The following is a 15,994-nucleotide window of genomic DNA, read 5'->3' on the forward strand; positions in this document are numbered from 1 at the left end:
GAAGAGAGACATTATAAAATGTTCTATCAGAAACCCATTTCAGAAGAGACTATGCCAAATTCTTTAACAAAAATTCTAGAACTCATATGTCCAGATGTGCATTACACCTTTCAAAAGACTCAACTGGAAAAGCAACACCCTTATTTCCATTAGGCCATTATTGTTCCAAGAATTTCTTCATTAGAATTGCAAATGGAGGCTTCAGAAAGTATCTCAAATACTCTAAAAAATGACAGGCCCTTGTCCTGTCAGGTGAATCCAGGTTTAGGACCAGCCATTTGGAGCTATGTTCGGTGAGTAATGTACCTATTCAACTTTGGTGACAAAAGTTTTAGTTCGTAAGATGATAAAAGAAAATATTCTGGCAAATTTTCAGGATCTTGGGTTTGGCAGTGCTTTTTTTTAGTATATCAGTACAGGTAACAAAAGAAAAAAAATAGATATATTGGTCTTCATTAAATCAAAACCCTTTATTCATCAAAGAGAACTATCAACAGAGTGAAGAGAGCCTAAGATGGGGGAGGAAATATTTGCAAATCACATACCTGATATATATGCAGAATATCTAGAACATATAAAGAACTACAACTCAACAACAAAAATTTTAACAATCCAATTTCAAAATAGGCGAAGGACTTGAATAGACATTTCTTCAAAGAAAATCTACAAATAGCCAACAAGCACATAAAAAGACGCTCCGCGTCATTAGTCATTAGTGAAATGAAAATCAAAACCACGAGACACCAATTCACACTTACTGAGATGACTATAATGTTTTTAATTAAAATAACAATTATAGAAAAGGATCTGGGGAAACTGGAGCCTTTGTACGTTGCCAGCAGGCGTGCAAAGTGGTTCAGTCACAGAGGGAGACAGCTTGGTGGTTCTTCAAAGAGTTAAACATAGAAATACCATAAGCCTTCAATCCCACTCTTGGTATATGCCCAAAAGAACTGAAATCAGGGACACAAACAAATACTTGTACACAAACGTTCACAGCAGCCCTCTTCGCAGTAGTCAAAAAGTAGAAACAACCCAAGTGTCCATCAATGAGTAGATGGAGGAACAGATTGTGGTATATCCATACAATGGAGTACTATTCATTTATTCATATACTGACATGTATACAATATGGATGAACCTTGAAAATAGGATTCTATGTGAAAAAGGCCAGACATAAAACGACCATGTTATTATATGGCTCCGTTTATATGAGATACCTAAAAAAGGCAAATTCATTGACAGAAAGTAGATTGGAGGTTACCTGGGGAAGGGAGTACAGAGTTTCTGTTTGGAGCAATAAAAATTTTGGGAATAGTGGTAATGGTTGCACAACATTATGAATGTAATTAATGCCACTGAAATGTACACTTTAAAAGGGTTAAAATTTGGGGGCACCTGTGGGGCTCAGTTGGTTGAATGTCTGACTTCGGCTCAGGTCATGATCTCATGATTTGTGAGTTTGAGCCCCACATTGGGCTCGCGGCTGTCAGCGCAAAGCCCACTTCAGATCCTCTGTCCCTCTCTCTCTCTCTGCCCCTCCCCTGCTCACACATTCCCTCTCTCTCTCAAAAATAAATAAAACAGAACAAAAAAAAGCTTAAAATTTTATGATGCATATAACATTTTTTGTTAAGCATTACATGTAAATATATAACACATTGTGTTTTTAGTCATTAATATAAAACTACGCAGATTTTAGTTATAATTTACCATATTTTAAAAAGCCCTCGGGGCGCCTGGGTGGCGCAGGCGGTTAAGCGTCCGACTTCAGCCAGGTCACGATCTCGCGGTCCGTGAGTTCGAGCCCCGCATCAGGCTCTGGGCTGATGGCTCAGAGCCTGGAGCCTGTTTCCAATTCTGTGTCTCCCTCTCTCTCTGCCTCTCCCCCGTTCATGCTCTGTCTCTCTCTGTCCCAAAAATAAATAAACGTTGAAAAAAAAAATTAAAAAAAAAAAAAAAGCCCTCAAAATTTATAACAGTTAACATTGTGTTTAAGAAATCTGGCAATTCTCCCTTTATTTTTCTTAACAAATGCCCTGTTGAAATAATGAACTGCGAATAGCTTTTATATCTAGTTAAACTATCAATAATACATAGCAATATTTTAAAAGAAAAAGCAAGATGATTGGCAAGTGGTGAGAGCTTTTTCCTGTGCTTCTTCCTGAAAGGAAAGCCCTTGGTGTGTGTAACAGAGAATAAAAAAGGAAAAATGGGTCAGTTTTGCTGCTCAAAGGAATGTATAATTTGTAGTTCATTGAATTGTGGTCAAATTACATAGTTGGCATCCCATGCAAAGAATGTCAGGTAGTTTATGTTTAGTCAACTAATGTTGATATTAACACCTAGGTTAAGGTGAAATCTTTCTAAATATTGTTGGGCACCCTTTTCCCCTTCCATTCTTTGCACGCTGAGTTTCCTTCCATAGGACCTGCCGGTATTATGTACATAATGCAGAGTACATCATTACTCCTTTTGCGCGAAAGCATTACACGTGACTGCTCATATGCAACTCTGGTTCTCTTCCAGAGCATAGGAAACTTGGAAATATGACTGTGACCGTGAAGAAGACTGTCCCCTCCCCCGAGGCCGTGCAGATTCTCTACCAGCGAATGAGATACGAGTATGAGTTCTACCACTACGTCAAAGAGCAGTTCCACCTGCTGAAACGCAAGTTTGGACTGAAGTCCCACGTCAGCAGGCCCCCTCTGAGACCCCAGTTCTTTATTCCAACTCCACTGGAAACCGAGGAGCCGATCGATGATGAGGAACAAGATGACGAGAAGTGGCTAGAAGATATTTATAAGAGGTGATGCCAGCACTGTGTTGCCTCCACTGGCTTTATCTCCCTTTTCCAGAAAGTTTTTTGTTGGGGGAAGAAAAATCCTTAAGGGACTAAATTAATGCTCAGTTGCATTAAAAAGAACGAAACATTCCCACATGTTGGGGTCATTGGGAGATGCCCGGTTTTGCGGGTCTTTCTTAACTGTATTCTGGGTCTTCCTGGTTCCCCGGATCCTTCCCAGGTACACTAGATGGCGCCATCACAGGGCAGTTCATCATAACATAGCTTTTTCCCTCTAGTATAATGAGAGGAGGGGGAGAAATACAGCCCATAGCCCAATAATTTATCATTTGTAAAATGACTTGTAAAGATATTACCTCAGTGGTAGGAAACACCCAGACTTACATAATTCGGTAGAAATACAAAACCACTTCAGACACCAGGGAATCTACTCTAGAAGTGTCTAAGAGGGGAAGGTAAGACTGATAAGGACCTCAAAAGGAAGGATGCCCCTGGATGAGTGGTTTCCACCCACGTGGGTAGAATTCTGCCTCTGGTCCATCTCAGGGGACACTTTTGCCAACAGCAGCATACTTCTCTCTGAAATGGCAAGTCAGCTTGTGCCACACCCCCAACCAGTCCAGAGCCTTGAGTACTTTCCAAGGTCAAGGTGCAGGGCAAGCTGCATTGAGACCCTCCGTTTCCAAGCGCCATTCTGACGGATCTAAAAGTAGCATAGCAGGGGAAAGAATTTGTTTGCCGTGTAAGGAAGAGTGTAGGCAAGAGCATCTCTGGAGGTCATGTGACATCAGAAAATTGGTTCGGTTGTGTTCTTTGTACCCACATGGCATCTCTCTCCCCAGCATCGTTTTCACTGGAGACCCGGGAACCGGTTTAGCTCTGGCATTTGACTCCTGTGGCAGAAGTTCTAAGCCTGCCCACAGACAATGCATAGTCTAACCCCTGGCCAAGCTGGGTCCCACCATAATGGCATCTTTCACCTTCTGGTCCCTTGAAGGGTACCTGGTTTGGGTCCAAAGGGGTTCTGAGTTCTCCTCAGGCAGCGGTGAAACTCCAACCCCCTTTGTTATGGAAGCAGCTCTTTCCTGAGAACCCCTATTAAGACATTAAGACAAGAAGCAAGAGCTTCTGGTAAGAGACTGCCTGACCAGCTTTATGAGCAGGCGTCTGCCCCCAGAGTGGTGCATAGCTGCGGGGCAGTTCCATTGCTTGAAATGTCTCTTCTCCCCATTCCTCTCCTGTCACCTGCCCCCGACTCATGACCCCGTGGGTCTTTGGATACTGAAATGTTTTCATCTTTAACTGCTCCCCCCGGCTCTGGATATGCATATATTTCTGGGTGGATAACACACAGACAGCTGAGAAGCAGGGGTGCGGGGGGTGGTGGCAGACGGGATGCATGTGACAGATTTTGTCTCCTTCATATTTTCTCCCCTAGAGCCAGCCCTTCAAGAGCACTAGCAGAGTGTGAGTTGGGAATACTTAATAGTAAATAAGACTGACTTTACACAAGCTACACATTTTCTACTTTTCAGAAACCAACAAGTCTCTCTAGAGTTTTTTCTTCGTTCACTAAAATTGGACAGTAGCCAAGATATAAAGCAAGTCATTTGGAACCTGTCGAGTGTGCACTAAAGCTACTTTATCATGAGATGTATTAAGAAGGCTCCACCCCACAGGAGTCCAGTGAAGGCTGGGACCACAGAGGCACAAAGTCCAGCATTTGGCCACTGGTGGGCCTCCTTTCTGCCTCAGAGAACTGGGGCAGAGACGTGATTAAGAAAAATGTTCTTAGAAGAGGAAATATCCTTTGTCCTGTGTAGAGAGACCAGGGCCCTACCATTAGGCATACCTTAAAAAGCAACCCAGAGAACAGCTGTCCTATTAAAAACAAAAGATAAGAACAGCGCCTGGTACGTTGTGAGTCATTTCTATGAAACTGCGTATAAAGAATGATAATTAGTTTACACACTGTGCAGGCTCACTCTCTGAAAATAAAATGGAACTGGCTTAGTGATCTCTGCTTTCATCAGAACGTCGGGACCCATTGGTCATTTGCAAAATGCATCGTCCTAGTGCAAGTTCACACGAGCACTTCCAGCTGTGTGTTCAAAGGCCTTTACTGTCAGCAGTGATCATTAGACCACGCCAACAAGAGATGCTGACCTATTCACTTGCAGGGCCTTAATGCTGTTTTGCCCCAACAAAGAGTCTCTACGTCCTAAAAGTCAAGGCACTTCATCAATTTATTGGCACACATGACAGGATTTCTTTGGCCCTGAGCCCAACGCAGTTTGTACTTCATGAAATATATTGTACATTTTACATAGTTTAATTTAAAAAAAAATACATTTTAAGCTGGTTGATCTTTGACTGCCTTATTTATTATAACCTTTCAGCACATTCCAAGGTTTTAGTTACTCAGGAAGGAGTTAATTAAAATGATTTTATTTTGGTCTGATGGATGTTTTTTAAAAGGAAAATTATTATTATGAACCTTCAGCCTACTCTTCTGGAGTGCCGTAAAAGTGCTTGTAAATCCTTTTTTTTTTTTTTTTAAGAAGAAGAAGGAAGAAAAAAATGGTGTTTGACATTGATGGAAATTCAAAAATATATATGGAACTGAAACATTAGCTTAGCTAAAATAAAAGCAATCTGTGTTTGAGATGAAGTGTTCCTTAACTTATTCATCATCCATATCAATAAATGAATATAAATAAGTTGCGATTTTTTCCCCATTCTGTTCCTAGCTGGAAATAAAAGTGCCTGCGGTTTTTCCCAGCGCCCTCTGCCTTTTTAATCGGCCAAACTTCTTCCTTCAAGCTGTGATTTTTAGAAAGATGGGTTTTCTTTTAATCTATAAGCTCTATTCGTGTTATCATTGGGTGACACCAAAAAGCTGGCTGAGAGGGGCGCCTGGGTGGCTCAGTCGGTTAAGCGGCCGACTTCAGCTCAGGTCACGATCTTGCGGTCCGTGAGTTCGAGCCCCACGTCGGGCTCTGGGCTGATGGCTCAGAGCCTGGAGCCTGCTTCCGATTCTGTGTCTCCCTCTCTCTCTGACCCTCCCCCATTCATGCTGTGTCTCTCTCTGTCTCAAAAATGAATAAACGTTAAAAAAAAAAATTTAAAAAGCTGGCTGAGAAAATGAGCGAGGCATTCATTCCTCTAGTTGTGTGGACACGATACTGAGCACCTGACCTTGCCTCCACGTGCACTGCTCGGTCTGGTGTCCGGGGTTTGGTCAGAACCCTTCACACCATGCCTCTTAGCATGTACTCTGATCTCTTTCTCAGACACACAGAGCCTCAAAAAGCTGGGTGATTCTCCCCTCCCAAGCGAGCGGTTTTGATCCAGAAACACTCTCCCTGAGAAATTTCACAGCCACTTCAAAAGGGACTTGCAGAGAGCCAGGGAGTCCCCTGCTTTCTAGCAATTGGGCACCCCATGCCAACTCCTGTGGCTATTTTGTAAAAGGAAAGAACCAGAGTCTTGGTACTAAGGGAAAGAAAAATCTGTTTTGGCGATAACATGCTTTACTTTAAGTAAGAGCCTGAGTTTTAAACAACAAGTGACCAATGGTTACCTTTTTTTTTTTTTTTATCATTTAATTTGTTCTGTAACTTGGTCACATGATGTTTGACTCCGAGTGACCTTTAAAGACAGAAGTATTGACCAAAACCCGGACTACACCCCATCTGGAGTTGCGTGTTTGGTCCGAAGTTCTTCAGAAATGTGCTGTCACCTACAAGTTCATCCAGCGAACTATTTGGCTTTAAATGAAACGTGTAGATAATGGTAGTATTTCTCAGAAGGCAGACTGATGATCCATAAGCATTCAGAACAATTGTTCTATGGGTTGAAATTATGAAATTCCCTTCAAGTAAAAGTAAGGAGGGTTTATTTTACTAAATTTCCTTCATGTCTGGTGATGAAGAAAACATTTTCTTTTAAATTTTTTTTTTAACGTTTTTATTTATTTTTGAGACAGAGAGAGACAGAGCATGAACGGGGGAGGGTCAGAGAGAGAGGGAGACACAGAATCGGAAGCAGGCTCCAGGCTCTGAGCCATCAGCCCAGAGCCTGACGCGGGGCTCGAACTCACGGACAGCGAGATCGTGACCTGGCTGAAGTCGGACGCTTAACCGACTGCGCCACCCAGGCGCCCGAAAACATTTTCTTTAAGTATTTTAAATATCCTAGGAGAGACAAGACTGCTTTAGGCTAAAACCAATATTAAGAGTCTGTTAAAAAAAAACAAATAAACCCCATAGAACATCTTTCACAGCTCAGAAAACTGAGCTGTGATATAGAGCTCAGAGTGTTTGCACCATAGATGGACTGGCCTAAACAACAGAAATTTATTTTCTCACACTTCTGGAGGCTAGAGGTTTGAGGTCACAATTTCAGCAGCATCGGTTTCTTCTGAGGCCCGTGTCTTTCTTGTACCTGGGCATCTTCTCCCTCTGTCTTCACATGGTCTCACCTCTGTGCACACTCATTTATGTCCAAATTCTTTTTTTTTTTAATTTTTTTAAATCTTTGTTTATTTTTCAGAGAGAGAGAGAGAAACAGAGCATGAGTGGGGGAGGGACAGAGAGAGAGGGAGACACAGAATCCGAAGCAGGCTCCAGGCTCTGAGCCGTCAGCACAGAGCCCGACGCGGGGCTCGAACTCATGAACCGCGAGATTGTGACCTGAGCTGAAGTGGAACGCTTAACCCACTGAGCCACCCAGGCGCCCCCAAATTCTTCCTTTAATAAGGACACCACTCGTATTGGATTGGGGCCTATGCTGATGGCCTCATGTTAACTTGATTACCCCTGTAGAGACCCTGTCTCCAAATACAGCCACATTCTGAGGTACTGGTTGTTAGGACTTCAGCATATGAATTTTGTGGGGGACACAGTTCTTCTTACAGCACCCAGACTACAGCAGAGAAGTTGGAGCAGAGGAACTGGTCTCCAACTAGGAGAGAAGCAAGCCTAAACTCACAGAACCCTCGAACTGCCATCTAGCCCTTATCCTTTTTTTATACGTAAGGAATTGAAAGTCCAGAAACAGGGGTTCCTGGGTGGCTCAGTCGGTTAAGCGTCCGACTTCGGCTCAGGTCACGATCTCACAGTTCGTGGGTTCAAGCCCCGCATCGGGCTCTGTGCTGACAGCTCGGAGTCTGGAGCCTGCTTTGGATTCTGTGTCTCCCTCTCTCTCTGCCCTTCCCCAGCTCATTCTCTCTCTCTCTCTCTCTCTCTCTCTCTTAGAAAATAAATCAACATTAAAAAAAATTTAGAACAAGGCAAAAAAAAACCTCCAGAAATATACAAGATTCAAATACACCACATGCTAAGTTTTGCCGTTGAGGGTTCGATGAATTTGTGAATACTGAACAAATCAAAACGACGATACCGCCAAAGTCCCTCTACCGACCTAAATCCGGAATGGAAACGATAAGGCACATTCAACCGCCCCCAGTGCCACCCGCCACACTGATGCCATCTCTCCCTGCAGCTCGCCCGGCTGTGGGGCCTGTGGGACCCCCTTCCACAGAGGGAGACCCTAACTAAGCACTAAGCCCTCCGGGACAGATGTCAAAATAAACCTGTTCCCTCTGAGATTTTTCTGTCGACTCAAAGGACAAAGAGGGCTTCTTGTTTCTGGATTTGAGCTCCATTTTGCCCACTGCAGATTAGAGAGTTCTATTTTTCCTAAAGGTAAAATGAAGATTCATGTTCTGCTTCCTCTAAGGAGCTTCACAAGGACCTGCCTCAAAAACTAAAGTCAAATACAGCTCATAAAACTAGTTGAAGTCGAGTGCAGACATGCCTCTGGAAAACCCGAGCTAGAGAGTAACCAGGCCCTGAACGCTCCCAGGCCTCTTCCCTCGCTGACTGCTTCACTCACTGGAGAATTCCTTTCTGCGTAGGGCAGGCTTGGCTCACGGCGCCCGGCACCGCCGATTCCCAAGGAACACCCTGGCCCACAGATGTTCATGGGTCACAGAATTGTGAACTGACCACTGGTGCACTTTGGATTTCAACGTGTAAACATGGGGATTCCCTTTAAAAAAAAAAAAAAAAAAGGAAGAGAAAAAAAAGGAGGGGAAAGAAAAATCACCGTGCAGAGGAAAAATGTGAGCTAAGTTTTTCCTTTGGAATCTTGGTGTGTGAGTTTAGCTATCTTCAATCTGACTTTCGCCAGACACTGTATGCTTTGAGCAGGCATGGAGCAATCTGCCTTACGCTGTGCTGCCAGAACATTCAGACTTGACCTGTAACACGCCTCCTATTCCAGTCGTGAGCAGAGACAGCCGGGAGGTCGGCCGCGCCGGACGCAGCACGCTGAGTGTGTGGTGCAGCTAGAGAAGTGGCTAGAACCAGGAAACAGGGCTGTTGACTGACTCGGGCAAGAGGTGTAGACCAGCAAAGTCCCTGAAATCACGTCCCAGCTGCTCGACTTCATCAGGCGCTTGACTAAATCACTTGACCTCTCCATGCCTGAAGTCCACCCAGCTGGAAAATAGGAGGTCCACTGAAGCCCAAGAGTTGCTTCTGGAATGGACTTTGTCCCACCCTCCACCCCCATCTGCTAAGAGACTAAGAGCCACAATCCATTGGGGGCTGATGAATGTTTGTTTTCTCCACGAAACGCTGTGTCCTCAACAAGAGAACCTACAATTACACATCATTGTAGGTCCGTTGATGCCCCCCGAAACCCTCATGACTGAACGCGTTGTCACCCAACGTACCAATGAGTCCATGGACAGCAGCACTTCTGAAGTGTGAATGGAGCCAATAGGAATAGACACATTCTAGTGGACATGAGTCAGTATTCTTATCATGTGCCATCATCCAAGACAAGCCACTGTATGGACTTCCAGTTTTCTCTAACACTCCCTTTGAGAAGAGTTTGTCGAGCTGTGACTTTTCGGAATCCTCTCAAACTCACCGCTTCCGCTAAATACAGGCATCTTCTAACTTCCTCAAAGCACCCTGTGTCTCTGTGATCCTGTTTGTAATAAAGAGCCTAAAACATCCACATCAATTAGTACAGGTAGTGCACAAGAAAAGTTGTATTAAAGGTGGAAAACCCCATAGGATGGGGCACTGTACTTTTTGCAGTCTTTCGCGTTCTCACGATGGCATCAGTGCTATGACGTTTTGGGAGAAGTCTGGTAACGATTGCGTGGGCTGGCAATGCATTCGCCACGGTCGGTCCTTCTGACCCCATTATAGGACTGCCACTCGGACTCTGAATCTGTTGTGTCACTAATGTTTCGCTGATCACAAACTTCTTTATAGCCACCCTATTGGCTGCTTGTATCAAATACCATTTCCTTTCCTCCTCTGGCTTACTTTCCTATTCGTTCTCCATCTTCGACTGAAAGTTAATGAAATTCTCATCCAGGGCGTATTCGTTCCCAAAAGATAATTCACAAACCAGGTGTGTGGGATAGGCATGAAAAAAAAAAAAAATGATGGTGTTAGACAATTTGGGAAATGCGTTAGCTCTAAGTGTCACACGGTGGAGTTTTAAGAGCGCACTACGGGTTTAGAAGAATACTGAAGTTTTAAAAAGTCAGTTTTTCTTTGTTTAACCTCACATGTCTCAAAACGACTTATCATGAAAGCCTAATTAAGACCCGTTAGGGGTGCCTGGGTGGCTCAGTCGGCTGACCGTCTGACTTTGGCTCAGGTCATGATCTCGCGGTCCGTGAGTCCGAGCCCCACGTCGGGCTCTGTGGTGACAGTTCAGAGCCTGGAGCCTGCTTCAGATTCTGTGTCTCCCTCTCTCTCTGCCCTTCCCCCCCAATCGTGCTCTCTCTCTCAAAAATAAACATTAAAAAAAAATTTTTTTTAATTTTTTTTAACGTTTATTTATTTTTGAGACAGAGAGAGACAGAGCATGAACAGGGGAGGGGCAGAGAGAGGGAGACACAGAATCTGAAACAGGCTCCAGGCTCTGAGCTGTCAGCCCAGAGCCCGACGCGGGGCTCGAACTCACGGACCGCGAGATCATGACCTGAGCCGAAGTCGGCCGCTTAACCGACTGAGCCACCCAGGCGCCCCTAAAAAAAAATTTTTTTTTTAAGTAAGACCCATTAATAACTGTGGAACTAGTGTTCTTGGGAGATTACACTTTAAGAAACATTGCTTTAATATGTCATTTTTTTCCCCATTGGAAGAGTTACTTTCCTTCCACTATGGTTCGATCTTTGGTCTTCCCAGTGGTCTCTGTGTCCTGCTTGAGGAAAATATATTTACAGATACCTAACGGTTTGATAAATAGAAGGCAGGGGCCGATAAAATGTGTAGTAAAATAATTAACAAGGAACCGTCTTTAATTTTTGCTTATGCTCCTGAATTACATCCCCTACTTCATGAGAAAGTGGCAACTCTTTTTAAAGCAATTTTTACATACTTTTAAATATTTCTTGGATGCCTCGAATCAATTCAGTCCTTCCACGAAGATCGGTGCTCAAATCAGTTTGGATACAGAACATCTGCCCCATTTCGTCTCCGATCTGTGGTTGGTTGTGCAGTAGGGAGGAAACGGTGGCAAAATGGAGATGTCCAGTTGTTCAGGTAAGGCTGGCGGCTGGAGAGAAGAATACTGGCTCCTGAGCTTGAGCTCAGCTTTTGCACACTGGGGTACCTGTGTTGTTCAGTACACTAGGGGGAGCCGGAGCCATAACAATTTACTCAGGAAGTCCCAACGTCTTTCCAAGCCTGATTTCTCTCCCACACCTGCTTATTTTCTCCCATGCTTTAGAGGAGTGTGGCCCAGAAGGAAGTCACGGTTAGTGTATTTAAAACACAACGTGCACATTGGGGCACCTGGGTGGCTCAGTCGGTTAAGGGGCAAACTTCGGCTCAGGTCACGATCTCGCCATGTGTGAGTTCAAATCCCGCATCAGTCTCTGTGCTGACAGCTCAGAGCCTGGAGCCTGCTTTGGATTCCGTGTCTCCCTCTCTGTTCCCCAGCCCCACTCGTTTTCTCTCTCTCTCTCTCTCTTTCTCTCTCTCTCTCAAAAATAAATAAACATTAAAAATTTAAAAAAAAAATCATGCAGTGTTCACACTGTCCGTTGATTCATAGGGTATTATCTTTCCCAAGCCGTGTGCCATGCTTTCATGTTGTTGCCCTTGTTTTGAAATTACGATAGTATTTTTTAAATTGGTCTTCATCAGATCACCCTTCCTGAGTGCGTTGTATAATTACAACACGATTGAAGTTCCCATTCGGTAATCAAGAGTTGCGTCACGCGGTCATCATAACCCTCAAGCAATAAACACCACCACCACAGCTGTAGCGGTGAGGACGAGGTGGGTACAATGAAGCAAAACAAGGATGTAGGAAGAAGAATCCCATATCGCTCCATCAGCAAGGCAGTGCAAACTAGGCAAAGATTCAGATAAACCTCAGTTCAGATATGCTTAACGTACAAAAACTTATTGCCACGCGCAGGAGCTGAATACGGAGGTGAGAGGTGGGTGAAGACTTGAACGAGGAGGAGGTTTCATGTGGAATTTGTCCCCCTCTGGGGACAGTGGAATTTGTATAAAAAATACAGGGCCGGGGTGCCTGGGTGGCGCAGTCGGTTAAGCATCCGACTTCAGCCAGGTCACGATCTCGCGGTCCGTGAGTTCGAGCCCCGCGTCGGGCTCTGGGCTGATGGCTCAGAGCCTGGAGCCTGTTTCCGATTCTGTGTCTCCCTCTCTCTCTGCCCTTCCCCCGTTCATGCTGTGTCTCTCTCTGTCCCAAAAATAAATAAACGTTGAAAAAAAAAAATTAAAAAAAAAAAAAATACAGGGCCGATCTAAAGCACCACGGAAAGCTGACCTTTCAGTAGGTCTACAAGAACATTATTGTACCCTGTTTGTATAATAGGAAATAAAGACCCCCACGGAGGTTAAATAACGCGCCTGTGGTAGCCCAGTAAGTGACAAGGCCGGGATGCATATCCGAGAAGGCTGGATAAAACTGAGCCTGACTGCCAAGGATTTGGGAAGAAATGTTTATTTTATGCTGAGAACGGTGAGGAACCCTTAGTCCTTTCAGAATAGAAAAGAAACACGAGGAAATCGTTTTTCTTTTTCTAAATCCATTGGCAGGTGAGCAGACTGTTCTCCCTTTGCCCTCCCAGAGCTCCTCCTTTCACTACCCTTCTTCGCAGGCTCCGTCTCCTGAGACACTGAGCCCTGCCTGTGTCACCCGGGCTCCCTGCCTACTGCCTCTTAGCTGGCTTTGGCCGGTGGGTGGCACACAGAAGATGGGGAACATCTGGATGGAATTCTGCCTCTGACTGTATAGTGGGTGAAGGAATGCTGGGCAAAACCCCCGTTAGTCATCACCATGTGTGCCCGGGGCGTGGACGGGGGCTGGGGAAGAGACTGGAGAAGAAGGACAGGAGACAGAACTTAAAGATGGCCCCAGGAATGATTTCAACCAATGGAAAATAGTGCCCGCTACAAAGGTCCTCCGTGAATATTTGAGTTGAATGGACCCAAAGGAGCCAAGGGAAAATATAGCATTAACTCAGGTATTTCCAGCTGGATACAGATACAAGTGCTATAAATGATGGAGTGAGAGAGCGATGGAGTGAGAGGGCTGCCCTAGCAGGCAGAGGGGCTCCATTTGAGATGTGTGGATGTGTTGAGGCCAGCGAGCCTGGTCATCCCTTCCTGGATTTCACTGTCCTCGGAGGCAGGGTTCCTAACGGGCATTACATCGATCCCCTCATCCCTCTGTGTGGCCACAAGCAGCTGGGACTGGGTCCCAAATTCCCCCCAGTTGACATCAGCATACTATCATACAAATCTAGTCATATTTTAGATGTGCCATTATATGAGAAAAAGGTTGGGAAGGCCAGTTGTAGTTGACTACCCAGAATACATAGAGCTTCTGGTTTTGATATTTTTTCTTAAAACAAGTCTTTTCCTTCAAGCCTGCGGTTTCTTTTCTTTTACACTAATTATTCTTTGACTTCCAGGTAAGCACATACAGACACCGGAGCACTGGTTCACCATCAGTAAGATGGCCTGATTAATTTTTCTAGCAAAGATGATGGATTAGACACCTGCCTATCTTAGACGGCTTCAGACCGATTTGGGTGGAAAATACAGCAAAACTGATGGATCCGAAAGCAGATCTCTGACCTCAGGCTTATGAGCACCAGCCCTCAAACAAACTGGCCAACCATATATTCCAGGAAGAGTAGGAATCATTTATTGGCATTCTCACACTGAAAATTATTAACCTGTACATCTAGGTTCTCCCTTTCACTGAAGTGATTGAAAAGCAAAGGGTTTCCATAGTTATAAGTATTATTTAGTATTGGCCAGCTAAACTCTGATCAATGTCCAGAATGTATAGTTCCAGACCATGTTTTAAAACGCTTTCAAATACGTTACATCGACTCTGTGGATAGACAGCTGGAATAGATTAGGAAACTGAAGCTCAAGGAGGCTCAGATAGGTTGCATAGTGGCTGAACTGATTCTAGAATCCTCCGATTCCTTTTCTATTCCTCTTGTATAGGAAATGCTTTTCATTTTCTTTCATTCATTTCCTTCATTTTCCTTCCTTCATTTCATTTCCTTCCTTCCTTCCTTTCTTCCTTCCTTCCTTCCTTCCTTCATCCATTCATTCATTAGTTGTGTTTATCACATAATAATTGCAGGGTTCTCTTATGAGTTGATGGCAACATAGCACTTGAACCCTTAGCCTGAGAGTTTAATTGAACATAATAGAAAACAGCTCCTCCCCTCACTTGGGGCATTTCTGAAGCTCTACTTCCAGACACAGGCCTTTCATGGGGAGATTTGACTGGAGTAAGACCTATATTTTATCTGGTTTGATCTTTACCATGTTCCACTTATTACTTCAGTACAAATTTTAGTTTCAAGAAATTAAGAGAAAAATGATTCCAGGGATAAACTGGGTTGAGAAGAAATCTAAAAATATCTCCTTTTCGGGGCGCCTGGGTGGCTCAGTTGGTTAAGTGTCAAACTTTAGCTCAGGTCATGATCTCACGATGTCCCACGTGGGGGCTCTCTGCTGTCAGGGCAAAGCCCGCATGGGATCTTCTGTCCCCCTCTCTCTGCCCCTCCCCCGCTTGCATGTTCTCTCAAAAATAAACATTTTTTTTTTTTAAAAAGTCTCCTTTTCATTCCTTGTAAATTAGTGTCCAAGTCTTGGGGGCAGGGCTTAAGAGTGAGGAAGGAGAGGGGGAGGGCAGAAGGCAAAGGTACCCTAGGAATCAGACTTCCCAGGCTCCTCCTTCCCCCACTCACCTCCCTTCCCAAAAAGACTGCCCGTCATTTCATCCCTGGGTTTCCAGGCACCTAATCCACTTGATGGTCAGGTGAGATAGGAGACATTTGTGTTTTCGTTGTAACTTGCACTGGGGCTGTTGTTAGCAAATCCAGGCCTCTAGCTATTTTCCTGACTCCGGCCAGAACACTAACCCAAAGCCCAGAAGCACTGCGAGGGCAGAGGCAAGTCAGTGCTGGTTTCCTCTTCTATACAGAGACACAGACCCAACAAACACCCCAGGATCTCAGGGACTACAGATCTCTGTCTCTCCATTATGCTCTCTTTTCTTGTCTTCTCTTTTTTTTTTTCTTTTAAATAGAATAAATTAAAAAATGCTATTCAAAATTAAAGTGATTTCACGCTGTCACCCCAAATATGTCTCTATGATCCAGTGAGTTGACAGGATTTACGTTATATTGTACAAGTGAGCATAAATCACAGGGGAATCTGATTTGGGGATGAGGAAGGGCTTTAAAGGCAAGCACAGTGGGAGAAATCACGAAGAAAAAAGGAATGAGAATCACTGAGGTTCCAAATTGAGTCACAATTTAAAAATGAAGAAATACTTGTGACAGAAATGGCATAAAAAAAGATTGAAATCACTATATATATAAAGAACTTATATAAATCAACAAAAGGAGTAAACGTGCAAAGAACATATTCATTCTCAAAAATTAGCTCTGCAAAGGCTAAGAAATAAGAGGAAGTGTTTATTTTCATGAATAATCAAAGAAATTTGAAGTGACATTGTGACATCACTGTTGGTACTTCAGTGACAAACTAGGTTAAGTGTGCTAATGCATGGGATGAACAGAGGGCATGATGAAATACTCTGCTGATGGGAATAAAATTGGTACATTCCTGAAAAGTAGTTTAG

The 15,994-nt window shown here is 44.1% G+C and overlaps 1 protein-coding gene across 4 annotated transcripts in view; it reads left to right on the plus strand.

Moving 5' to 3' along the window:
• The window catches only part of UST (uronyl 2-sulfotransferase), a 316,130-nt gene that overhangs the window by 297,922 nt on the left and 2,214 nt on the right, over window positions 1–15,994 (plus strand). Inside the window, exons 8-9 of one of the 4 annotated variants that reach the window (XM_045499975.1) lie at window positions 2,530–2,809; window positions 4,342–5,582. The exons of 1 other annotated variant lie outside the window; for it this stretch is intronic. In XM_045499975.1, the coding sequence (XP_045355931.1) occupies window positions 2,530–2,809; window positions 4,342–4,441 (380 nt within the window). In that variant the 3' untranslated portion in view covers window positions 4,442–5,582. Of the gene's footprint in view, window positions 1–2,529; window positions 5,583–15,994 lie in introns of those variants that run through there. 2 more of the 4 variants (XM_045499974.1, XM_045499976.1) reach the window with 2 other exon arrangements.

This window comes from Leopardus geoffroyi, chromosome B2, assembly GCF_018350155.1.
Source record: "Leopardus geoffroyi isolate Oge1 chromosome B2, O.geoffroyi_Oge1_pat1.0, whole genome shotgun sequence".
NCBI classification, from domain to species: Eukaryota; Metazoa; Chordata; class Mammalia; order Carnivora; family Felidae; genus Leopardus; species Leopardus geoffroyi.